Source organism: Hemiscyllium ocellatum, chromosome 5 (assembly GCF_020745735.1).
Source record: "Hemiscyllium ocellatum isolate sHemOce1 chromosome 5, sHemOce1.pat.X.cur, whole genome shotgun sequence".
In the NCBI taxonomy this organism is placed as follows: Eukaryota; Metazoa; Chordata; class Chondrichthyes; order Orectolobiformes; family Hemiscylliidae; genus Hemiscyllium; species Hemiscyllium ocellatum.
This window is the reverse complement of record NC_083405.1, coordinates 78282592-78310261: the sequence shown is the minus strand read 5'-3', so window position 1 is coordinate 78310261 and position 27670 is coordinate 78282592. Positions and strand designations below refer to the sequence as shown.

The following is a 27670-nucleotide window of genomic DNA, read 5'->3' as shown; positions in this document are numbered from 1 at the left end:
TTTAGTTTCCTGTTTCATCCTTTGCTCCCTTCTTGAATAATGATATTACAATGGCTGTTCTCCAGTCCTGTAGCATCTCTCCTGTGGCCCGGAGGATTTCCACATTATTGCCAGTGCCCCTGCTATATCCTTCCTTGCCGCACCAAACTGACTACAATGCATTTCATCTGACCCTGGATATTTATCAACTGTTAAGCTTACCAGACCACTGGGAGCCTTCCCCCGTCAAAACCAATATTCTTGAAGTGTCTCATACCTTTTCCCTGATTTCTATACCTACTCTGCCCTTCTCCCTAGTGAATATAGACACAAAGCATTCACTTAGAACCCTACCTGTGGCTGCGCACACAATTACCAATGTGGACCTTAATGTGCCCTACTGTTTCCCTGGTTATACTTTTATCCTTAATGTACTTATAGCTTAGGAATTTCCTTTGTTTTGCCTGCCATTACTTTGCCACGCCCCATTTTTGCTCTCCTGATTTCCTTTGTATATTTCCCCTTGCACATGCTGTTCTCCTCTAGGGCTTCTACTTTGAGCCTTCAGAGTTTGCCATAAGCCTCCCTTTTCTCTTGTACGTCCCTTGATATCTCGACTTTACTGCATTTGGCAGTCCCACCATGTTGATCCTGTACACTTCCTATTTCCTTTGTGAATATGCCCCACTGGTCTGACACAGATTGTTCTAAAATTATTAGCTCCCAGTCCACTAGGGCCAAATCACATCTGATTTTATTTAAATCAGCCTTCCCCAGTTAAGAACTTTGATATCGGACCCATCTTTATTATTTTTTTCTATAACAATCTTTAATGTAACGGAGTTATGATCGCTGTCTGATTCTTCAACCACCTCCCTGACTTCATTATTTAAAATTAAATTCAAGACTGCATCCCCTGCCCCCACCCCCCCACCCCCCACCTTGTAGGGTGCTCTGTACATGTTAAGAAAATATAATAGTGTGAACTGAGAAACTCCAGCATTTGAAAAGTCTGAGAGCTACAAGACAAAACATTGTTGGTAGCACGTGTCTTTGAGCGAAAGTCTAATTTTCAAATGGAATTAATGTTGACTATATATGGAGTTTGAATTAATGCCAGAGAGAGACAAAACTGAGTGAATCGCACAAAAACGATATGAATTAGAAACAAATTCATTTTTCACTTGGGATAAATTAGGCAGATAATGGAGTGGAAACATAATTTGAGAAGTTGTAATAAAAGTATAGATTTGCATTCATTTATTTTTCTAAAAAGGTCAAAGAAGATGCAAAGCTCAACCTCATGCTTTCCTGCGCAGGAGATAAAAGTTTAGATTTGTTGGGATAACTGAGGTGAATAAGGATGAAGTGACATTCAACATTTTTGAAAAAAATTCAGTATACACCTTCAGCCAAGATCAAAGCACCAACATGTATTTTGAGTGAGGAACCAGGTGAATCTGTTCACAATTTCTTAACAGCATTGAAAATTAATCTAACAAGTGTAAGTGTAGAAACTAGTCCACTTGGCCCTTTGAACTTTCTCCAGTATGATCATTGTTGTTCTTCTATCTCAACACTATATTCCTGTTTTCTGTTATACCTGTCAATTCCCTGTAAAATAGTTTTTCTTGAATACATTGTGAGTTGACCTCCACAGCCCTCTGTGGTAGAGAATTCCACAGGTTCACTACCCTCTGAGGGAAATTTCTTTCCTCCTAAATGATCTACCCCATATCCTGAGATTGTTTCCCCTGGTTCTAGATTCCCCAACTGGGGAACACCTTACCTAATACCTAATCTGTCCAGTCCTATTAGAGTTTTATGCATTTCAATCAAATTATCTCTCAAATTCTAGTGAATAAAGGCCTAGTTGAACCAATACTTCCTCACAAGACAGTCCTGCAATCCCTGCTGTCAGTCTGGTGACCCTCTGCTGCACTCCAGATACGACACCTTTCTTCAGTAAGGAGGTCCGAAACTCCTAACAATACTTGAGTCTCACCAAGGTACGGTGTAACTGCAGTTGGACACCCCAATTTCTGAACTCAAATCGTCTTATAGTGAAGGCCAATATCCTAATCACCTTCTGAATTTCTTGCTGACCTGCCTGTCCACTTGCCTTGACTGGTGTACGGGGACACCCAGATCCCTCTATATATCCGCACTTCCCAATATGTCAACATTTAATGAATACTCTGCATTTTTGGTTTCACACTCAAGTGTATAACTTGACATGTATCCACGTTGTACTGCTTCTGCCAAGTATTTAGCTAATCATTTGACTTGTCTAAATCATCTTGAAGTCTTCTTGCATCCTCCTCATGACTTGTAATCCTGCCCAATTTTGTGCTGATTAGCAAACTTGATGAACTTGCATTTGGTTCCCTCATGCAGGTCATTTATCAATCGTGACCAGCTCAGGCCCAAGCAATGATCCTTGTGGAACACCATCAGCCCCTGCCTTCCATCTTGGAAAAGCTCAGCAAGTCTGGCAGCATCTGTGGAGAGAAATCGGAGTTAACGTTTTGAGTTGAGTGACTTTATTCAGAGGAGAGCTTTTCCAGCAATTTCTATTTTTATCTGATTTACAGCATCCACAGTACATTCGGTTTTTATTTAGTATGTGTTTTTAATCTTGTGTTTCTAAGTGCTACCTCTCCTGTTCACAAAAGTTCAAAATAATTAAACTTTTTAACGCAAATGTCGCAGCTTCATTGAACATATTTTTCATCATATTCATCTGCTCTGAACTGATACATTTTCAGTTCAATACACAGGCTGTAGTATTGTGATATGACTTTCTGGACACGCAATCCTTTTAAACAGTCCATCTGATTCTCAGAAACTTTGCCCGGTGTTGTTAATACATCAGGCTCTCAAGCCCTTTTCCCTCACATCCATTCACTATGCCCATATGTCACCAATACAGACCCATGCCCCCAATCCACACCATTGCCCTTACATTCACCAGAGGCAGACATCAACAACTATGATCAAACAAAATTAAATAAAAATATAAACAGCTACATCAGCTTTCACTAGAATATAGTCATGTCCTTTAGGGAAGGAGACCTATCTGCCTAATCAGCTCTGCTTAACATGAGATGCTAGACCACAGCAATGTGTTTGATTCTGAACTGCCTTTTGACAGTCTAGCAAACCATTTAATTCAAGGACAATTAAATGGATGACAACACACGTACATGAATGAATAAAGAAACAAACACTTCCATTCACGAAAGCCCATCCAATATTAAGAAATCTCAAATATTTAATCACTTATAAAACAAAATGGAGCAGCACGGTGGCTCAGTGGTTAGCACTGCTGCCATATAGTAGCAGGTCCCAGGTTCAATTCCAGCCTCGGGCGACTGTCTGTGTGGAGTTTGCACATTCTCCCAGTGTCTGCGTGGGTTTTCTCTGGGTGCTCCGGTTTCCTCCCACAGTCCAAAAATGTGCAGGTTAGGTGAATTGGCCATGCAAAATTGCTCGTAGTGTTAGGTGCATTAGTCAGAGGGAAATGGGTCTGGGTGGGTTACTCTTCGGAGGGTCGGTGTGGATTGGTTGGGCCGAAGGACCTGTTTCCCCACTGTAGGGAATCTAATCTAATCTAATCTACTCAGAACTTCCAATCAACAACAGTTAATTTTTCCTTTCGCCTTTGTGTTTTTAGTCAAACTGTGAACTTACCATTATGTAGTGTGACAAAGGTAGGTTCCTAGAAAGCAGTCAAACTTTATTGACATCAGAATAATTAAACTTATGGTTATATCAACAAACAGTTATAGAAATTACTAGAACAATTTTTTTCCCCCACAGGCACATTTTTCCTACGCTTTTAAAAGGACAGGCCATTTAAATAAGCTCACATTTCTACAAACTTTATTCACCCTTCAAAAGTATTTATTAATTCTCTTTTTGAAAAAAAGTGCAACTTCCACACTGTAGGAAAGGCCCTAGTTACTTTTAAATGGATTCAGTTCAAAGACAGTATTGAATGAGAGACTCAGTTCAAGTTTCCCACAACTGGAAATCAAACCATGTCTCTATTCCCCTACACACCATCCCTTTTGCTTCTACTCCACTAGAACAAGCTGAAATAGGATCTGTTGTAAATGGAGCTGCATGTTTTTGAACATCTGACCACAATGGTTCTGAAATTATACTGTAATAATTCAACAATTCAAAAACCTTTCCTTTAAAAAAAGCTTCTATATAATCAATGTAATGGTTTCCATTAGTTTAAACACACAGAAAATCAGGTGAAGAAAATTAAAAAACACATTTTCTGACGAGACTGAAAACTTTTTAAGAATCCTTTATAGCTTGTTTTCTGCTCTCAAAACAGAATTCATTATATCGCTTAAGTGATAAAATAGTGTCTCCTCTTCTGAGCTAAAGTTATTTTAGTCTGGTGCTACTTCCACTCAAGCTCAGCATTACCATTCTGCAGCTTCTGTTTTTCTTCCAATCATAGTGTGCGCCTGTCTTTCACTAGTTTTTCAGTTTCCTGTTATGCCTGTTCCGCTTGGCTTCTTGCATTTCATATTTCCTCTTAAATGTTCTAGCATTTCTCGTAGCTTGTTGTTAGGCTCTAGTAAACCATTCTATGACTGTGATACAATGGCAACCTGCATCTGCGGTTCACTAATTTGCTGTCTAAATTCAATTGCATCATTTTTTCCTTTTACAAGTTCTTTTATTTGAAATATGTGCTGTTAAAGTTTTTGACTAAAGGTAGGAGGGTCTCCTTTATAACCTGTACACTTTGCAGCTTCTCAACCAAATGCCCCTTGCCAGCATGCCAACTTGTATCCTGTTCAAAGTCAAAAATCAGAGAATAAAGAGCATTAAGATAATTTGCTGAGAAACTTTAGGGTATTGTGGGTTTGCAGAATTTCTTTTAGCTGCCTAAACCTTTGCTCTTTTGCTGTCAAGTTATTTTCATGTCTTTCAGTAATGGCCTCAAGAATTTCAATATTTGACTGCAACACCATAATTTAGCTTTGCATATTATCACTCACAATAATAGAATGTAAGCAATCTCATTTTTTCTGATCAGACATTGTCCTCTCAGGAATGTTGCAGTATTCCAATGCAGTCCAATGCAAATTCAGGGATAGCACCTTATTTTCTATTTAGGCACTTTACAGCCTTGTAAAATTAACATTGTTGATTGAAGTTGTGAAACTCAAACTTGGTTCTCCATTTTGATATTTTCCCCTCCCCATTACCTATACATAGATTTCATGTTTTTGCTTTTATTTAGAGCTGAGCTATATTCTGCAAACACTCCCCCTCTTGATCTATGTTTTGGCTCTTCTCTACAACCATTACTACTCCCTTTGGCTGTCATATTATGAAACCTTTGCGTGCAAATCTTCTTCACCATTTTCCCTGATGTTCCACTTGTTCCCCTTTGTCACAACAGAATTCTTTTCATATTCCCATCTTTTTTCAGTTAAATTAGTAATACTGAATTCAAAATGTTAAATTATGCTTTTTGTCTCCTCACATGCAGTCAGACTATTGAATTTTTCCAACATGTTGTTTGTGTCTGATTGGAGGGTGTTTCTTAATATGCATAATACCCACTTCAGTCATTCTATGGTTATCAAAGATCAGCAGCAGCGTTTTACAACTGCACAACCAGAGGGCAGCAGGACTATCTGTTTCTGTGATGTACTGTAACGTTTTTTGTTTGGTTGTGTTAACGTTTGATTCGGATTGTATCTGGTCAAATCTCAATTTCACCATATTTCATCTGTTTAACATTATTTGGTTACAGAGAATTATTTTTTAGGTACGTATTTTCTTTAGAATTTTCAAGAACGATCTGCTGGGTGGGTTGGTCTCTATGGGATATTATGGTATGCTCTGGTATCAAGTTCCAGTTTCAGAGTTGTGGCTATGGGGTTATTTTTCATATTGTCTCTGATCGAAATAGTTGTTCAAATGACTCTTTTTCCGGGATCTGTCAGATTTTGCATGTCATGTAGTCAGATAAATCATATGTAACCTCAAGCTCATGATCACCTTCCAGAATACAATTATTCTACAAGAACACAAGACATTGGAGCAGCAATAGACCACTTGGTCCAATGAACCTGCTTTATTATTTAAAATGATCATAGCCAATCATGACGTTCTACTTGCCTTTTCTGACTGCTCTACACATCTCTCTATTCCCTGAAAAACCAAAAATCTGTTTACTATAGCCTTAAATGGATTCAAAAGTGGTTTCAATTTAAATGAGATATGGGAGGCAAAACAAATTAAGTGAACTCAAACAAAGGGTTTTGGATACTTGATGGCAACAGATAAAGTTCACAGACTTGAGGTTATAGCATCTAGTTTGGGATTAGTTATCAACATTTCTTAATAAACTTGGCGATCAACAACTGGGTGGCACAGTGGTTAGCACTGCTGCCTCACAGTTCCAGAGACCCGGGTTCGTTTCCCGCCTCAGGCGACTGACTATGTGGAGTTTGCACATTCTCCCTGTGTCTGCATGGGTTTCCTCTGGGTGCTCCAGTTTCCTCCCACAGTCCAAAGATATGCAGGTCAGGTGAATTGGCCATGCTAAATTGTCCGTTGTGTTAGGTGAAGGGGTAAGTGTAGGGGTATGGGTGGGTTGAGCTTCGACGGGTTGGTGTGGACTTGTTGGGCCAAAGGGCCTGTTTCTACACTGTAAGTAATCTAATCTAATCTAACTGGAAGAGGTTGCTTGGTTATGTGATTGAGACAGTTGTATTGACAAACAAGGCAGTTTGATTGTAAAATCATGCAGGACTTTTCTTGAACTAATCTCGTGATTACTTCATTGTGTTTCCTTTGGAAAAGATTGCATGATGAATGACCAGACTAACTGCGTCTGATTACCATATCATCCTTCAATTGAAAACCAGTTTGTGTTACCCATTTTGCTTATGTTTGTTACAAATTGTAACAAAATGCACTTTGAGCCTTAGATACTTGTTTATTAATTTTATCTTTTATAATGCGTGCTGAGTTGCCAGCATTAGCTTGATGAGCATTGGCCCCTTTGAAGATGTAATTTATTACAAAGGAGTATGGTGTTATTGTAGTTGTTATACTATTCAAATCATCATTTAGCTGGAGAAACTCAGCAGGTCTTAGAATTCTGAGGAAGGGTCACCGGAACTTTCTCTGCACAGTTACTGCCAGACTCGCTGAATTTCTCCAGCAATTTCTATTTTTGTTGTGACTCTTGATTGTCCTCTGATACAGCTTAGCAAAGTACTCAGTTAGGTGTAAGCTGTTCATGACTGTGTCAGTGATGACGAAATAAGTGATGAGATTAATATTTTTAAAATTTAAGCAATAACAATATCATCTCCTTGGCACTTTTAAATGTGTAATTTCTTTACATTTATTCATTCTTTCATGGGATATGGTGTTGCTGGCAAAGCTAACATTTGTTACCCAAACTAAGTTGCTAGAACACTTAAGAACGCAGGTACATTTGTTAGTTTGGAGTCACATGAAGGCCACACCCAATGGCACATTTCCTCTCCTAAAGGACAAGTATAAGAGGTATACTTAGTCAGTTTGAAGATGACACCAAAATTGGAGGTGTAGTGGACAGCAAAGAAGGTTACCGCAGATTACAACAGAATCTTGATCAGATGGGCCAATGGACTGAGGAGTGGCAGATGGAGTTTAATTTAGATAACTGCGAGGTGCTGCATTTGGAAAAGTAAATCTTAGTGGGGCTTACACACTGAATGGGAAGGTCCTGGGGAGTGTTGCTGAACAAAGAGACCTTGGAGTGCAAGTTTATAGCTCTTGAAAATAGGGTTGCAGGTAGATAGGATAGTGAAGAAGGCCTTTGGTAAGTTTTCCTTTATTGGTCAGACTATTGTGAGATCATGTTGCGGCAGCACAGGACATTGGTTCGGCCACTTTTGGAACATCGTGTGCAATTTTGGTCTCCTTCTTATCGGAAGGATGTTGTGAAACTTGAAATGTTTCAGAAACGATTTACAAGGATGTGAGGGTTGGAAGATCTGACCGATAGGGAAAGGTTGAATAGGCTGTCACTGTTTTCCCTGGAGTGTTGGAGGCTAAGGGGTGACCTTTTAGAAGTTTATAAAATCACGAGGGGCTTGGTTAAGATAAATATACAAAGCCTTTTCCCTGGAGTGGGGGAGTCTAGAACTAGAGGGTGAAAAGGGAAAGTTATAAAAGAGACCTAAGGGACAACTTGTTCATGCAGATAGTGGTGCATGTATGGAACGAGCTGCCAGAGGACGTGGTGGAGGCTGGTACAATTGCAACATTTAAAAGGCATCTGGATGGGTATATGAATAGGAAGGGTTTGGAGGGATATGGGCTGGGTGCTGGCAGGTGGGTCTAGATTGGATTGGGAAATCTGGTCGGCATGGACGAATTGGATCGAAGGGTCTGTTTCCGTGCTGTACATCTCTATGACTCTATGACAATAATGAACTGGATGGAATTTTGGGACGGTGTGGTGGTTCAGTGGTTAGCACTGCTGCCTTAGAGCGCCAGGGACCTGGCTCGATTCCTGCCTTGGGCAACTATCTGTGTGGAATTTGCACAATCTCCCCGTGTCTGCATGGGTTTCCTCTGGGTGCTCCGGTTTCCTCCCACAATCGAAAAACCTGCAGGTCAGATGAATTGGTCATGCTAAATTGCCCATAGTGTTAGGTGCATGAGTCAGGGGTAAAAATAGGGTAGGGGAGTGGGTCCTGGTGGGTTGCTCTGCAGAGGATTGATGTGGACTTGTTGGGTTGAAAGGCCTGTTTCCATACTGTAAGGGATCTAATCTAATCTTTACAACATTCAAAGTTAAAAATCACAGAACGCCAGTTTTTAACTTTGTACACCCCAGTCCAATATTGGCATCTCCAAATCATTACAAAAATCAGTGATAGTTGTCATGACCATCATTAGAGATTAGTTTATATTCAAATTTATGAATTGAATTCAACTTCCTGTGATGGGATTTGAATGTATGACCCAGACACCCTCTGCCTCTGGATTACTAGTTCAGTGGCATGACTATCACACCACCCACTGTCTCTCCCATACTTGCCTTATGATTGACATAAGAGAAAGCGAGGACTGCAGATGCTGGAGATCAGAGTCAAGTGTGTGGTGCTCGCTAAGTGCAACAGGTCAGATAGTATCCGAGGAGCAGGAGAATCGACATTTCGGGCATAATTCCTGATGAAGGGCTTATGCTCGAAACGTCGATTCTCCTGCTTCTCGGATGCTGCCTGACCTGCCCTGCTTTTCCAATATCACACACTCGACTTATGATTGACATAAACCATTAATATATAATGATACATGATATATAAAATGGAAGGAATTTCTGAGAGATTGAAATTCTGAGGTTGAAACTGAAGTGAAACTTAACTAGTTATGTATTTGCTGATGTTTAAAAGTAAATGTTATCTTTTAAGAATTACAATGAAAGTGATAAATTTGTCTTATTAGTAAAACAGATCCTCCCAAGTCTCCTGCTGTGTTTTCTACTGAATTAAAAAAGCTGATTTAATGCTTTATGCATATGCAGTAATTAGAAAATTATGTTGTAGTGATATTATTTATTTAAAGCAGAGCTTTTTAGCTGATCAGGTTTTTCATATTTAATTTGATTTAGCAAACCATGGAGACACGTTAGTACAATTTCCACTTAAAGTAGCATTGCTCTTTGAAGTAAGTTGAATGGTAAGTAAAATTTCAATAATTTGGTTGCCTTTGCTTGAAAACATTCTGGGGGTTCTATGGGACTTAGTAAACTTTATTGTGCCACTTGCATTATTGCTGCACTTTTTCTTTATTATGTTGATGGTATGATAGAGTTTATGTAATTCATCAAAATATACAAAATGATGTTGTTCAACATCTTTGTGTGAATAAGATGTTGAAGAGTATTTAAAAGCGATTGGAAATTTAGTATGTTTCGTCCTAAGATGTAGATTTTTATAATGTGCAATAAAAGTCTCAACAACTGATTTGAAAATGTTTCATTGCAGAACCTGAAACTTAAAAGTTGCAGAAAAAATAGAGCAGAATGAAATGAAGTTTCTATCAAAGTAGCCTGATGTCACTGCTGTGGTGGCGTCTTTGAGTTTGGATGCTTTTTAAAAAAACTGGCTGCTCTTTTCTCAAACTCTACATACTTTATTTCTGGATTTTGGCTTTTTAGAGTGAGAGTTCTTTATAAAATTAATTATTCACTAAAACCACATGATGTTGCATGCAACAAATATTTTAAACTTTCAGTATCTTATGTCTGTTTATGATTTTATATTTACAGTTTCTGAAAAAATGACCTAGATTGTAGTTGGTGCATTTGTTAAAGCTTCTCGTCATTTAACTGCAAATAATTCTTCAATTTTATGTGACTGTTTAGGTTGTGCCAAAAGTGTGATTATGTATAACATTTGGTAAATTTTCATGTGGAAGGAGAAAGTCTTCCTTGAGCCTGGCATCTTGGTTATAGCCAGTTCACATATTTGTAAATGGACAGTGCTTGTAACTGTTGCTACTTGATAGGCACTTGCTAAGGATTAAATACTGATGAAAAAAGAATTGGGATAGGAATTTAATTTAAGATTACGATATATACTTAACTCTAGTGCTTCTTAACTGCACCACTGGTGTGCTGTCATGTTACTATAGTGCGTCCTGTTAATGCTGCTTTGAATTTGCCAGATAAAGTTAGGGATAAGCAAGACTTAACAATAATAGGATTTCAGTCCAAATGATATTAATCTTTTCAGTTGCCTTCAAAATGAACAATCCTGCAATAAAATATGATGTAATTCTTCTGTTGAAATTGACTGAGGCATATGACAAATATATAAACCATGCATGCATGCAGTCATTCAGCACAGAAACAGACCCTTTGGTCCAACCTGTTCATCTCGACCATAATTCAAAACTAAACCAGTCCAACTTGCTTGTGCTGGGTACATATTCCTCCAAACATTTCCTATTCATGTATTTATCTAAATGTCTTTTAAATGTTGTAACTGTAGTCATATCCACCAGTTCCTGTGGAGATTCATTCCCACACAAACCACTCTGTGTGTAAAAAAAAACCTCTCATGTTCTTTTTAAATCTTCCTCCTCTTGCCTTTAAAAAGACACCCCCTAGTCTTGAAATGCCCCACCATAGGGAAAAGACACCTGCCATTCATATTATCTATACCCGTTATGATTGTAACAACCTCTATAAGGTGACCTCTTAACCTCCTATGTTCCAGTGAAAAAATGTCCCAGCCTATTCAGCCTCTCTTTATACCTCAAATGCTCCATTCCCAGTAATGTTCTGGTAAATATCTTCTGAACTCTCTCCACTTAATAATGTCCTCCCAATCGGGGGGATCCAGAATCGGACGCAACATTAAGAAGAGGCCTCACCAACATCCTGTGCAATCTCAACACGACATCCTATCTCCTATATTCAATATAAAGCAATCGCAAGTAATTAGATAATTCTTGACTATCAGGTCTGACCATGCAGCTGCAGAGTAACTTGAATTCTACAACACTGACAATGGGGCTGCACTGTAAGGAAAATTCAACAGCACTGACAGGGCTGCAATGTAACTTGAATTCGACAATTCAAACAGTGGGATGCAGTGTTAGGGGAATTCAACAGTACTGACAGTACTTCTGTCTTTTTCTTTTCATAGTCACCTCTTTCAGCCTGGAATACACAATATTTTAAATGCATTCTTAAATTATTCATAAGTTTGTGCCAGTCGTCTTGGTAAGCAGTTTGAGAATGTAGCTAATACAGTTCCAGTTACTAGATGCAAGTTTTGAACAAAAGGTACTTACAGACAGACATATGCTTGTCTGTAAATTGTTGAGGGCTACTTAACCATTGTTTGTTTGAAACTGGTTATATAAAAATAGAATGCAGTAATTTGAAGAAATATTGCCCTGTGTAACTCATGGAAAAGAATGAGCTCCTGAAGCAAATTCATGATGTTGGATAGCTCTTGTTTCTTTCTAACCTTTGATTTGTTGATGGAGTTCCAATTCAGACCTTTTTTGAACTGGAATAAACATATTGCAAAGTTGATGACAATATTGGGAGAAGCTGCTTGAAAGCATAGAAGTAGTCTCTATCAGACCAGATAATGATATTATGGTAGATGGATGAGGGAGATTTTGAAATAGAACAAGTTCTTTTAGCCTCCGTCATGATTTGGCAATTCTCTGAATGTAGGTTCTAAGGAACTGACTTGGAAAAAATTGTCAATGAATATAGCTCTCTGAAAATTGAAAAATAAATATGTGCATACTTAAGTGGTTCTAACCTAAAGCATGTTTAACAGGTATGATGTTGCAATTCTAAAGGGTAAACCTGCATTGAATGTGTGCTTTTATTCGAGTATCAAAATGTTGTGCAAATGTCACAAAAGATCTTCTAAACATGAAGACAAAATTTAGCGGGGATAGTTTCCTGTTGGGAGTAATGTCATAATTATTTCATGACCAGTTACATGCTGGGACACAATTTTCAGTTGCTTTGCATCATGTTTAGTTCTATCCTGGCAAATATGCAGAGTTTTCTTCCACTTATTGTAAATGGATTGAGGCTGTTTGATTAAAAATGTTTTGTTGTAGACATGGGAACTGAAGGCTCTTATACAGTTGTGAAGATTGACACTGGTGACTTTGGTAATTGTAACAGATCTGTGAATCCATTAAGCTCCAGATGGAACTTTAATCAGGGTTCTGATTGAACCTGGTGTCCTTGTAAAGTCTCTCAGCATCTGCTAGGAAAAATATAAATGACATTATTCAAAATTTAAACAGAATGCAGCTATCCAAGGACCATAATTTCATTTTTGTTTATTAAAAGTGTGCTGGTTATTATTCAGAAATTTCCGTATCAAGAGCTCAAGAATAAAATTGCATTGGTAATTTTAAAAAAGCATTAAGTCTGCAGCAGTACATAGTTTTCTTTTTGAATAGTAAGGCAAAATTGAATCCAATTACCTGACAACATTGCTGAACATAAAATAGATGCATAGACCGCAAATACTGTCTTATTTTCAAAAAAAATCTAAGAAGTTCTTATAATATCGAATCCATTCTTGTCACATCTGCCTTTGTAATCTACTGTCCCAACCCCAATAGCTGTTATGGCTCCCAAATCTGTACCAGATTCAGACTTCCTACAGCAATATTGAATCAGTGCTTATTTAAGTGACGAATAATACTCTTTTGTGACTACAACACACCTGTTACTCATCCTTCTGGATATGCGTGTAACCTTTTAATATGGTCAACTGCAGCATTCTTTCGAGTGCCTCTCCACCTGTCCACAAGGGACTGCATTCACCCGCTTCCAATCTTTTTCGCTTCTCTTGTAGCAAGAGAACCATGTGAAATAGTTTCTCTTCTCATTTCCTTGCAACTACCTCAGCATTCTAAAGAACTGTTCTGGGTCCTCCTAATTTTTATCTACATGCTGGACCTCCATGACAGCCTCTGGAAATGTAGCTGCTGGATTTGTACATGGTCAACTATCAGCTATATTGCTTTACCACCTATCATTTCCCTCAGTTCTTCTGCTGGACTCGCCCATTTGCAGTGTTGACATTCTATTTGTCATTGAGCTGAATCAGTTTGTCCTCATTCACAAAAATCACTCACTTGCACCTCCCTAACATTATCCATCCTCATTCTTGCCTCACCTCATCTGATGTTGAAATCCTTATCCATTCCTTTGCAACTGTCATGTCTATAAATAACAATGTTCTCCTCATGTTGCATTCTTCATAATTATGTAATTTTACAAAACTTACTGTCTGTGTTCTAACTTCCAAGTGCCACTGACCTGCACTGTCTTGCGGTTCAGCGTTGCCTCAATTTTAAAACTTGCATCTTTGTTTTCAGGTTTCCCCAGAGAACCATCCCTTCCCTTTCTTTTTTCCATCAGCCCTATAATATTCCAGATTTATCTTCCTCTGACATTTGACTTTTACATATACCCTTCCTTTAGCCAACCATTGGCAATTTTACATTCTGTCACCTTGATCCTGTGCTCAAGAATTCTGTACTCAAACCTATGTAGTTCCATTGGTCCGGTAAAATCTTCCTTAAACCAAATTCTTTGGTATTTTTGGTTTCTTTTCAAAATTGCACTCTGTCTTGGTGCTGCTGGTGAATCTGTAAAGTGCCTTAGAAAACATTTATTAAGGTACTGTTAGGCAGTTTTTGCAAGATTTAAATGCTGAATAGATGTACTGTAATAGGAACAGGAAAAATAAATGTACAGTTAGAAAATCACCAATTATGTCTTTAATGTGGAAAACTATCCTTATGCATTTCACTGAAGCAATATCAGACATAAGTGGATGCAGAACGAAAGAAAACGTGGATGTACAAGTGGCCAGAAATGTGATTTAAAATGATCGATTTTAAGAAAGGTCATTAAGGAGAAGACCTAGGTGGAGTGGCAGAGGGACTTAAGTTGTAGACTTGTGCCTAAGCGAGTGTTTGCACTTTCAGTAATCATAGAATCCCTACAGTGGGGAAACAGGCCCTTTGGCCCAAACCTCTGAAGAGTAACCCACTCAGCCCATTCCCCAACCTTATTACTCTACATTTACCCCTGACTAATGCACTTAACCTACACATCCCTGAACACTATGGCCAATTTAGTATGGCCAATTCACCTAACCTGCACACCTTTTGATTGTGTGAGGAAACCAGAGCACCCTGAGGAAACTCACGCAGACACAGGGAGAATGTGCAAACTCCACACAGACAAGGCTGGAATCAAACCCGGGTCCCTGGTACTAACCACTGAGCTACCCTGCCACCCCATGCTCTAATGGTGAAGTGATGGAAAGGGCGAAATGGTTGTCCTGGAGTGTTTGCATTGGATTAGGGCTTTGAAGTCTGAAACACAAAGGAATTTGGGAGTCCTTGTTCAGGATCGTCTTGAGGGTAACATGCAGATTCTTGTGGCATTTAGGAAAGCAGTATAATGTTAGCATTGATTTTGAGAGGGCCAGAATTCAAAATGCAGGATGTATTGCTGAAGCTGTATAAGGCACTAGTCAGACCACATTTGAAATAATAACAGTTTTGGGCCCCCTATCTAAGGAAGGATATGCTGCCCTTGGAGGGAAGTTTGAGAGGTTCACAAGAATGATCCTGGGGATGAAGGAGTTGACATATGAGGAGCAGGTCTGTACTCAATGGGGTTTAGAAGAGTAAGGAGAGATCTGATTGAACTTGCAGAACCCTGAGAGGCCTGGATGGAGTGGATATGAAGATGATATTTCTACTAGTAAGAGAGAATAAAACCCTAGGGCACAGTCGCAGAGTGAAGGGATGACTCTAGGATCGGTGCACTACTTTTCGTCATTTGTATAAATGATTTGGATATGAGCTTAAGAGGTATAGTTAATCAGTTTACAAATGACTCCAAAATTGAAGGTATCGTGGACAGCGAAGAAGGTTACCTCAGCTTATGATGGGACCTTGATCAAATGGGCCATTGGGGCAATATGGCTGGTTGTTTACAGTTTTACGGTAAACTATGTATCTCTTCTTGTTCCTTTGAGATATTACAAAAGATAACCTCAATTCTGAAGAGCTGATCGAGGACTAATGCTTTGGCAATATGTGTACATTTGTTTTGCTCTACACCTTATGCTGTTTTATACTATGAAATGTCCAGATGAGCAAAATTCTTGATACATGCATTTTGCATAGCTGACTACAACATGAAGATAAGCTTGCCAACATTCTCTGATGCTAAAGATCATGCTTGTTTATGTTTGGGGGAAAAAATGGGGTATTATACACTTGCTGGCTTTGTGAATTACATCAAATTTATATTCAGTTACAATCTGAGACTCCTGCTTTAAATGCATGGGGTGCTATCCTGGGTCGTGCAATGTGCTAAAATAGTTGTAGGCAATGACTTATTGAATTGTGCCTACTTCATTGGTATTGGTACTGTCAATTAATTACATTTGTCAAAGATTCAGATCTAATTTGTCACTTCTATAATTGCTTTTTTCTATGTGTGCATTTTTAAAGAAAGAAGTTCTCTCTATTGTGCATATAGAAATATTAGACTCAATCTTCTAGCTTTTTTGTTTTTTACACCAAACAAAAGCCTTAGTTTAGAAGTGCCACGTGTTGAAGCTTGTGATGTACAGCTGAAAATAACCGCATGTTTCTGCCAAAGACATAACTGAGTTCTATTGATTTCCTTTATCTTGTGTGACTGTACCTCAAAAAATGGTGATCAAACTAAAAATGCAAAATTACTCTGTCAAATTTATATTGCATTAATTAGAATCCTCGGAGGGCGTACCAGGTAGAAAACACAATTCTTTTCTGCTTTATTTCTAAGGAATTATATTTGTCTTTTTAATTATTTATACTCCAAAAAAGGCAAGGAAGTAACAAGTACCCAAAACGAATGGAACAAGATTAGACCTGGTTTGGAAATTTTCTACTGGTTTTACTTGAGGTCTGCAAGATCTGCAGTACTTTGAAGTTCACATGAGTGTGGGGCAGCTGCCAACTGTATGAAAGACCAATGATATTTTAAGAGATCAAAGGATTGAACAAACGACTAAATATGAGGAGATCCTTTGATTTGTACTTCAGATTTCAAGGGGAGAATCTAATAGGGAAAATTCAGCATGGACACATAGGGCTCCTCAGTAAACTACTTTTCTTTGGTAAATCTTGTCTTAGGCTCCAGCTAAGCATGGATATGGGAAAGTCCTAGAGCACTGACAGCAAAGCAGAACTGTGAAATAGAGGTGTAAGGTCGCTGATCCAAGTGTTGTGAGAAAACACTTCACTGTCACTAGTGAATCACCAGAACCTAATTCCTTAAATATTCTGTGATTCTATGAATTCAGATTCTGTAGACATTGAAACTGGATTTTTGGAAGATAGGATGAGATGCATTCCAGCAAGACCTGGACCAGAATCCTCGCAGAGGCAGTTGCTAGCGTTGTGGGGGAGACTTTAAACTTGAATGAAATGGGAATCTGAATAGGGAGATAAAAGTGAGGGAAACAAAGGTAAAAATGAGAGATAGAAAGGTAGAAAGCAAAAGTGGAAGGCAGAAGAAATCAAGGCTAGCTGAGAATTGGGCCATAGCACAAGAAAGGTGTAAAATTGTCGGATAGACAAATCTAAAGATGCTGCATTAGAATGGGTAGAGCATTTGCAATAAGGTAGCTGAAGTAACTGCGTAAATACTAATAAATGAATATGATATGATTGTGATTACGGAGATATGGTCACCTCACAACTAAGGCTGGAAGCTGAACATCCATGGGTATTAAATGTTTAGCAAGTGCAGACATAAAAGGAAAAGAGAAGAAGTGATGTTTGTCGATACTGAATTCTGTGTCTACTGCATTTAGTTTTAACAAGTAATGGATTACAGTGCATTAGTCAGCCTCGCATTTAAAAACAACTCCATTTTATTGATGCTAAAATTCATGTTTTGCGCTCGTTGGCATATAAATTGACTCCATTCTTTGAAATCCTGTACTTGTATAAGTAGTCAGCCTCAATTGCCAGTCCTGGCATGCATGTTTTACTTATTTTACACTATAATTAATGCGTGAAATGAAACAGTTCGTGTGTACTTGATACAAAGATGTTGTAGGAGTTTACACACCCACATAAGGCAAGTCATTAGAATGATCCTGGGTTTAAAGGACTTGACATATGAGGAATGGTTGAGAACTCCGAATCTGTATTTGGTGGGGTTGAGAAAGGCGAGGGAATCTCATTAAGATGCTTGGCTAGAGTAGACACGGAGAGGGAGTTTCCACTGGTAGGACAGATTAGGATCAGAAGCCACAGCCTCGGTGAATGGGTCCTTAGAACTAAAATGAGTAGGAATTTCTTCAGCCATGAGGTGGTGAATCTGTGGAACTCCTTGTTGGAGAAGGCTATGGAGGCCAAGTCATTGAGCATATTTAAGATAGAAATAGTTCTTGATTAGTAAGGGTTTATGGGGACAAGGCAAGAGAATAAGGTTGAGAAACATATAAGCTATGATTGAACAGCAGAACAGATTTAATGGGCTGAATGGCCTAATTGAGTTCCTACATCTTATGGCCAACTTATTGGCATGGCAATTTTGAACAGAACATGACCTTTTAAGCTGGAATCATAATATTTAGAACTTGTGAAATAATTGTGCTGTGATGAAAGAATTCACTGACACAATAATGAAAGAGAGGGGAATCTGGTCTGAAGAAGATGCCTAAGACAAAATGCATCATGAAAACAGGGACCAACTGCAGGATTGATCTTGAGCATTCAGTATCTCAATTGACAATTGCTGAAATGTTATAATTACCAACAGTTATGCAATGCATGTTTACATACTTAACTGGGCCGAATTACATCCCAAGTCCAGTAAAGATTCAGAACAACAGCCGATCCACATAACTACTTTATGAAATTAAAAATCTAATGTTGCAGCAGAAGACCAAGATTTCTTAAACTATAAAATGTCAAAATTACAAATTTCAGCAATTCAACATCAGACTACAGCAAAAAAAAAGAGCATCCATTAAGCCACATTGACAATATGTATGAACTTTGATAATGCCCAGCTGCTAAACTATGGAGTGAAAAGTTTTGAAAATATTTCCAGTAAATATGTCCGAGCATAAGTCTAGATTAAATAACTGTGCTGGAGATCAAAGTTCCTTGCAGGAATTTTTGAGTATGTCTGTGGAAACAGTTGTAGTTTTTTTAAAAGTTTATTCATGGGGTGAGGGTGTCACTAGCTATGCTAGCATTTATTGCCTGTCTCCAGTTGCTCAGATGGCAACTGAGAGTCAACCACATTGCTGTGTGTTTGGAGTGACATGTAAACCAGACCAGATAAAGATATCCCTAAATGATATTAATGAACCAGAACTTTTTTTCTGACAATTGGAAATTAATTCATGATCATCATTTAGACTCTTAATTCTAGATTTTTAAAATTGAATTTAGATTCCACCATTTGCCATGGCAGAATTCGAAGCCGGGTCCCCAGAACATTTCCTGGATCTCTGGATAACAGTCTAGTGATAATATCAGAAGGCCATTGCCTCCCCTTTGGAGTGGGTGAAGATTAAGTGAATTATGTGAACTAGACATTTGGTAGCCTATGTAAAGCAGAGAACAGTGAGATGTGTTCAGATCCTACACATCTGATGAAATCAAAAAATGTCTGTGAAGCAATAAATTCAGTTTTAACAACCATCGTTCAACATTTGGCTGTGTACCTGAACAAGCCACTTGAGGATCATGTTTGCTCTAAATGAAATACGTTGATGGTGAAAGGAGAACAAGAGCCTTCACAAAGCAAGGAAATAAGTATGCTGCCCTGCTTGATGTTTTCCGTACTTTTGTTGTCAAATAGCGGGATTTGCTTGTTCACAAAATGTCATGGGTTATTTATAAAATTTGTGGAAAATCCAGCCAAGATGGTTATACTTGTTAACTTGCTGGAAGGAACTTCTACAGCAGTGTCTTGGAGCTGAAATGATTGGCTTTCAATAATTACAATATTCTTCCTTTATGCTACTTATAACAGCAGCCAGTGAAAACTGCTGATTCTCATTGACTTCACTTAAATAGGACTCTTAAATGTCTAGCTTGGTCAAATGCTCCCTTGATGTTAAGGGCAATCATTCTCACTTAGCCTATGGATTTCAGCTCTTTTGTCCACATTCAGAGCAAGGCTGCAATGATTGGAGTTGTCCTCAGGAGCCAGGACAATTCCATAATATCCAGCTCTGCCAAAGATTGCCAAAACATCATCAGTGAAGTTGGGGGGAAAAAAAACGTCATGTGCCACTCCCAAGAACAACAATGAGAATTTCTTTAAATTAGATTTGACTGGTTTTTCGGCTTTTTAGTTTTAAGAAAATAAATAATCTCGGATGTTTTATTTATGGATTTGTTCAAAGTCTGCAAGTTCTATTTGAAGCCTGCTTTGTTTAATAGTTAGTGAGTTACACAGGCCCTATTGCTCATGTAATTTTCTGTAAATCACCAAATTATTCTTATTATTATTGTATGTGTAGATGTGCACAAAATATATGTACAGTTTGTACCACATTCGTGACTTGCCATTTTTTGACAAACCAATGTGCAACATTTTAAAGTTATTTTTGGATTTAGTGTGGCAGAGACTTTCTTCTAGGTGTTCTAAGATACTGTGATTTAATTAGGAGGCAAGGTTTTTGCTTTAGAATTTTCATCTTCTGACATGTTCTGTCAGCCACAGTATATAGTTGTTCAGTTCAGTTTCTGGTCATTGGTGACCCTCAGTACATTGTAAATGGGGGTTTCAGAAATGGTATTTCATGAAGCAGTGAATGCAGTGTTGAGAATTGGATGATGTATGTAGTAAAGCAGTCTGGTTTTAAAGTTGGTGATCTTTTTATGTTTCATATGAATGTATGGTGAGGAACGATATTTTCTGGTAGTCCATTGTCAAAATCTGATTGAAGATTTGTAGCTCGGGTATCCGTTGTTGTGGTTCTGCTCGCCGAGCTGGAAGTTTTTGCTGCAAACGTTTCGTTCCCTGGCTAGGGAACATCATCAGTGCTGTTGGAGCCTCGTGTGAAGCGCTGCTTTGATGTTTCTTCCGGTATTTATAAATAAATAAATAAATAAATAAATACCGGAAGAAACATCAAAGCAGCGCTTCACACGAGGCTCCAACAGCACTGATGATGTTCCCTAGCCAGGGAACGAAACATTTGCAGCAAAAACTTCCAGCTCGGCGAGCAGAACCACAACAGTCCATTGTCAATTATAGGTATGTTAGACAACAATTTAAGCACTTCAATCACTTTTGTGTATGCATTATAATGTATTGTATAATGGTTGGGAATTTCAAACTTAAGAATAGTCATTTGATCTGTCAAACTGTACCCTATCATAGACCATGTAATTTTATTTGAACAGCTCTTCCTTTTCTTCTCTTCATTCCCACTAATTTGTTTCTTAGATGATGTAGTTACCGTAACCTCTGTGCTGGGTAGAAGTGGATACTGCAGATGCTGGAGATTAGAGTCAAGATAAGAGTGGAGCAGGAAAATCGACATTTCAGGATGAAGGGCTTTTGCCCGAAACGTCGATTTTCCTGCTTCTCGGATGCTGCCTAATCTGCTTTTCTAGCACCACTCTAATCTTAATCTCTATGCTGGTGTTGTCTTTTTTGGGTTTTGCACAGCTGAGATGACACTAATACCAAGGTATGTGTATAAATAATTATAGAACATAAATAAAATCTTTAAACTTGGAACATTTTCCCTGGCTATGGATATGGAACTAGAGGACAGTCTCCGAATATGGGGCAAGCCATTTAGTAATGAGATGAAGAGCAATTTCTTCACTCAGAAGGGACTGAATCTTGGAATATCTTTGCCCCAGAGGGTTGTGAAAGCTCAGCCAACGAGTATTCTCAAGTCAGAGATGGTTAGATATTCTCAGTATTAGTGACATCAAGGGTTATAAGGCAAATGTTGAAATATCGTATTGATTGATCATTGATTATTATCCATTCATCTAGAATGCCGGAATGATCTTGAAGGGCTGAATAGCCTAATCTTGTTTCGATGTTTCTATAAGTAAATGCTTTTGTTAATGTATTACAAATAAATCTCCATACTATGTTTCCAAAATGAAAATTCTAGCTATTCACAATTGAGTGAGTCTTGTGTTTGCACTTCTTTAAAAAAATGCAAGCGCTTTGCCCTTCGCAGCACTCTTTTGTTTCTTTTCTGTCAATTTAAAGTTTCCTTCTCGACTTCTGTTTAAAGTGACTGCTATCAAGCATGTCAGGATACTGGTTTCCAAACATCCAACTTTGAAAGGGGAATAAACACAAATTAATTCTGCAACACAGAACTGGCTACTCGATCATGAATTAATCCACATATATTTCACATTTCAATAATGTTCTCAACTTAATGAACAGCCTTACATGATCATCCATGCTTTAATGAGACATAGATTGGAGTCCCTTATTGCAGACGCACCCTACGTTAAATTAAAAACAGACACTACTTTAATGCTAATTATGCAGCTCTTTCAGAGACAGAGTGGGAGAAACAGAATGTCCCTGTGATTTTTACTGACTTGTTTTATGAATAGTGGACAGGGTTTGAAGATTCAGGACGCAAGTTACTTGCTTTAGAACTTCCAACTTCTGACATGCTCTATTAGCCATAGTATATAGTTCGCCCAGTTCAGTTTCTGGTCATTGGTAACCCTCAGTACATTGTAAAGTGGGGGTTTCGGCAATGGTGTTCCTATTGAATGTCATGGATCAATTTTACTTTGGCTCACTAAAAATTCATGTGTCAGCAGACAAATTACCTCCCGAAAACCCCAAAAATATTATCATGATGGCAAATAATTAGTAAGATACTACCCTTGTAACTAACAGAATTGGTGCAAGATGTGTCTTTAATCACACTCATTTGTCCTTGCATTTACTGCTGATATGTTGTAGCAGGAGCAGCCTATAATTGGATTAGCTGGGTTGTCTGGAGACGACAAAACAAATTCAAGCTCGGCCAATCAGTTTAAATTATACCCCAAAATACCAACCTTCAATCAAGTTTGAATTTAGTGTATTGACAATATTAAAACCCAATGAAACAATCTGATGCTTTGGGGTATAAGACCAGGAAAAATTGAACAGTTGAGGGAGAGCTAACAAGCCACCAGCATGTACAGACTGCCCGAAAAACGGCTCTCTTAAAGATACCTTTAATGATCAGTGACCAGTGAAACAAAATCTGTAAAAAGAAGGAAAGAAGACAGTGGAAGATATAAAGAGAAGATTCAACATTGTTACCTTATTCAAAACACTTAGTGCTGTATTAGGTATTTTGCCACCACAGCTGGCAACGCATTCCATGCGTTCACAACTCTCTGCATAAAGGATCTACCTCTGACGTTTTCTCTATACGTTCCTCCTAACACATTAAAACCATGACCCCTTGTGGCAGTCAATCCTGGCCTGGATAAAAGTCTCTGGCTATCGACTTTATCCATGTCTCTTATTACCTTGTGCACCTCGATCAGGTCACCTATCTTCCTCCTTCTCTCCAGAGAGAAAAGTCCAAGCTTTGTCAACCTCTGTTCATAAGACAAGCTCTCCAGTCCAGACAGCATTTCGGAAACCTTTTTTGCACCCTCTCCAAAGCCTCCGCATCTTTCAAATAGTAGGGCGACCAGAACTGGACACAGTATTCCAAGTGTGGTCTCACCAGGGTCTTGTAGACCTGCAGCAAAACCTCATGACTCTTAAACTTGATCCCCTGTTAATGAAATTCAAAACACCATATGCTTTCTTAATAACATTATCCACTTGGGTGGCAACGTTGAGGATCTATGCACTTGAACACCAAGTTCTCTCTGTTCCTCCACACTGCCAAACTTCCTGTCATCAATCCTATATTCAGCATTCAAGTTCGATCTACCCAAATGAATCAATTTGCATTTATCCAGGTGGAACTCCATCTGCCATTTCTCAGCCCAGCTCTGCATCCTGTCTATGTCGCACTGCAGCATGCAATACCCCTTGATATTATCAATGGCACCTCCAACCTTGTGGCATCGGCAAATTTACTAACACACCCCTCATCCTCCTGATTCATCAAAACTGCAAAAAGCAAAGGCCCAAGAACAGAGCGCTGCGGGACACCACTCACCACTGACCTCCAGACAGAATACTTTCCATCTATAACCACACTCTGCCTTCTGTCAGCCAACTAATTCTGAATCTAGAGAGTCAAATCTCCCTGTATCCCATACCTCCTGACTTTATGAATGAGCCTACCATGAGGAATGTTATCAATTGCATTTCCGTATACACCACATCCACTGTCCGATCTTCTTCAATCTGTCTCGTCACCTCCTCAAAGAACTCAATAAGATTTGTGAGGCATGACCTGCCCTTTGCAAAGCCATACTGACTGCTTTTAATTATGCTATGCTTTTCCAAATAGTCATAAATCCTTCCGAATTCTTTCCAAAACTTTGCTGACCACAGATGTAAGATTGATTGGTCTGTAATTGCCAGGGATTTCCCTATTACCCTCCTTGGAAAGAGAACAACATTCACTTCCCTCCAATCCTCTGGTACGACTCCTATGGAGAGTGAGGAAGCAAATATGGTCGCCAGCGGTTTAGTAAACTCCTTGCTCAATTCCCAAAGCAATCTAGGATGGGGACTTTTCTGACCCTGGGGACTTATCAATCTAAATGTTCCATTGGAGGGAAGAGAAGTTGAGTAGATTAGGATTATTTTCATTAGAAAGAAGGAGGTTGAGGGGGGAACGTGATTGAGGTCTACAAAATCATGAGAGATAGATACAGGGCTAATAGCAAGAAACTTTTTCCCAGAGTGGGGGACTCCAAAGCTAAGGGTAATGAGTTCAAAATGAGAGAGGGAAATATGCGTGGGAAAGTTTTTATGCAGAGACTGGTGGTTGCCCGGAACGCGTTGCTAGTGGAGGTGGTAGGGCCAGGCATGATAGTGTCATTTAAAATGTATCTAGAAAGATACATGAATGGACAGGGAGCAAAGCAATACAGCCCTTTCGAAATAGGCGGCAAGTTTAGAAAGAGAATCTGGATTGGCGCAGGCTTGCAGGACCAAAGGGTCTGTGCCTGTGCTGTGACTTTCTTTGTTAAGCGGGAAATCAGGAGGGCATAAAGGGGACAAAAGATAGCTTTGGCAATGAGCGTTAGTGAGAATCCAACGGGATTTTATAAATACATTAATGACAAAAAGGTAACTCGAGAGAGAATAGGGCACCTCAAAGATGAGCAAGGCAGCCTATGTGCCACAGAAGATGGGGGAGATACTAAACAAGTGTTTTGCATCAGTGTTTACTGTGGAGAAAGACCTAGAAGATACATAATGTGGGGAAATACATAGGAAACTCAATTATCCAAATATCAATTATCCAAATTTTGGATTATCTGAAGAAGATCTCAAGGTCCCACAAAAACATTACTTTAAAGAGGTAACTGTATTCGGATTACTGTACAGAAGAACATCTGAAAACGCTGGCAAAAACAAAGAAACATCGGCACCTCAAGCATCAGTAATTGGATATTTTTGACGTAACGGTTAGTTACACAGCCCTTTGCAAAAGTAAGGTCAAATTGATTACCTGAATAATCAATTATCCAAATGAAATAGTGCCTACCCATCTCGTTCGGATAATCGAGGTGCCACAAGGATTGGTGCTGGATCCACTGCTTTGCTTCCTTTATATATATATATATATGATTTGGATGTGAACATAAGAGGTAGTGTTAGTAAGTTTGCAGATGGCACCAAAATTAGATGTTAGTGGACAAGGAAGAAGACTACCTCAGAGTTCAAGGGGATCTCGATCAGATAGGTCAATGGGCTGAGAACTGGCAGATGGAGTTTAATTTAGATAAATGTGAGGTGCTGCATTTTGGAAAGGCAAATCAGGGTGGGACTTATATACTTAAAAGTAAGGTCCTGGGGTGCATTGCTGACCAAGAGAACTTGGAGTGCAGGTCATACCTCCTTGAAAGTGGAGTCACAGGTAGATAGGATAGCGAGGGAGGCATGCTTTTCTCTTTTCAGTCTAAGAGTTGGGAGGTCATGTTGTGGCTCTACAGGACATTGGTTAGGCAGCATTTGGAATATTGCGTGCAATTCTGGTCTCCTTCCTATCGGAAAGATGTTGTGAAACTTGAAAGGGTTCAGAAAAGATTTACAAGGATGTTGCCAGGGTTAGAGGGTTTGGGCTAAAGGGAGAGGTTGAATAGGCTGGGACTGTTTTCCCTGGATCGTCGGAGGCTGAGGGGTTATAAACTTTATAGAGGTTTATAAAATCATGGTGTAATGGATAGGATAAATAGACAAAGTATTCTACCTGGGGTGGGGAGTCCAGAACTAGAGGGCATAGATTTAGGTTGAGAGGGGAAAGATTTAAAAAGGACCGAAGGGGCAATGTTTTCACGCAGAGGGTGATGTGTGTATGGAATAAGGTACCAGAGGAAGTGGTGGAGGCTGGTACAATAACAACATTTTAAAGGGATCTGGATGGGTATATGGGCGAAATGCTGGCCAATGGAATTAGATTAGTTTAGGATATCTGGTTGGCTTGGACGAGTTGAACTGAAGAGTCTGCTTCCATACTGTGCATGACTCTATGATTAACCCTCACCTCTAATGAATAAAGGCCTAACCTGTTTAGTCATTCTTGATAAGTCAACTGTTTTTAATCCCAGGAATCAGCATCATGAGTCCCCTTGAACTGCCTCAAATGTGAGTATATTTCTTTTAATATGGGTAAATTTTGGGGAAATGATCCAAAAGAGTAGGGGGAAGACTGAGCACATGGGCTCTGGTGCAGCCCCTGGCCTAGATCCCCAGCCCTTTTCCCAATTTGTGTGGAATTATCCCACTGTTAGCCCTTAATCCAAACACTCTGGTCATGTGCCTGACGAGCACCGCATGTCCCTAGAGGTCTGATCCCTACCTAGTGAGTCCTGATGTACATTCTATACCCACCACCCACCCACCTTTATCACCCACACATGTGACCTAAATCAAATTATGGTCAAACAAGCTGGTTTTAAAGGCTGGGAAAGGAGGCAAAGAAGTTTTTAGAGGGAATTCAAGTTCTCTACAGGTAGAGCCGCTGTTGTTGGAGGAATTCAGTTTGGGGATGCTGAAGTTGCTAGGATTAAATGAGTGCAGATGTCTTGGAAAACTGTGTGGATGAGGGCTGCTGCTGTGTCTGTAATTAAGAGAGAATTACATTCGTGGTGGGGGAGGGGTGCTGAGGTCATGGATGTTTTTGCATTTTTGCTATCATTTTGTTTTAATTTGAATGCTGCATGAATTCAGATACAGAACCTTTTATTTTGTTCTTTTTTTTAAACTTCTAGCCTTACCTGCTAATATACTTATAGATTTGAACTGTCTACACCATTCTGTCACTATCTATTATTTCCAATTTTAATAAGTTCCTCTCTTGCTTTGTCTTTCATCTTTGATTTACCACATCTTCCCAGATATGATCTCTTGCTTCCATTATTTAGTTTAAAGCACAAGAATTGTGGCTGGCTAAAACTGGTCCTAGCATGTTTCAGATGATCTTTACAATGTTATAACCCTCACTTTCCCCAATACCGATAACAGTGCACTATGAACCAGAATACAGTTCCCTCAAACCAGTCTTTAAGCCTGACATTCATTTCTCTAATCTTGTTTGTCGATATAAATCAGCACGTGTCTCAAGTAATAATGCAGGGATTATTATCTTAGAAGTTTTGGCTCATTTTACTGACCTCCTACAGCTCTTTGCTTGTCCTAAGTGTGGTGCTGGAAAAGCACAGCAGGTCAGGCAACATCCGAGGAGCAGGAGAATCAACGTTTTGGGCAAAAAGCCCTTCATCAGGAAGGCTTGTCCTGCCTTGTCATTTTTGCTTCCCTGACTTGAATGGCTTCCTATACGATGTTGCTATGATAATTAACCCTCCATCCCAGAGCACTTCACCCCCATCAAACGAGCTTAGTGAATCTCCAACCTGTTTGACAATTTGCAAAGGTAAGATTGCTGTACACCTAACCTTAACTGTCATATCT

General features: G+C 39.0%; 1 protein-coding gene across 7 annotated transcripts in view; it reads left to right on the top strand.

Moving 5' to 3' along the window:
- tbc1d5 (TBC1 domain family, member 5) overlaps positions 1 to 27670 on the top strand; it is a 518645-nt gene that overhangs the window by 72356 nt on the left and 418619 nt on the right. For 3 of the 7 annotated variants that reach the window (XM_060824877.1, XM_060824879.1, XM_060824880.1), the window contains one exon: positions 9638 to 9705. The exons of 3 other annotated variants lie outside the window; for them this stretch is intronic. In XM_060824877.1, coding sequence (XP_060680860.1) covers positions 9703 to 9705 — 3 coding nt within the window. In that variant the 5' untranslated portion in view covers positions 9638 to 9702. Of the gene's footprint in view, positions 1 to 2376; positions 2512 to 9637; positions 9706 to 27670 lie in introns of all 7 variants that reach the window. One more of the 7 variants, XM_060824882.1, reaches the window with a different exon arrangement.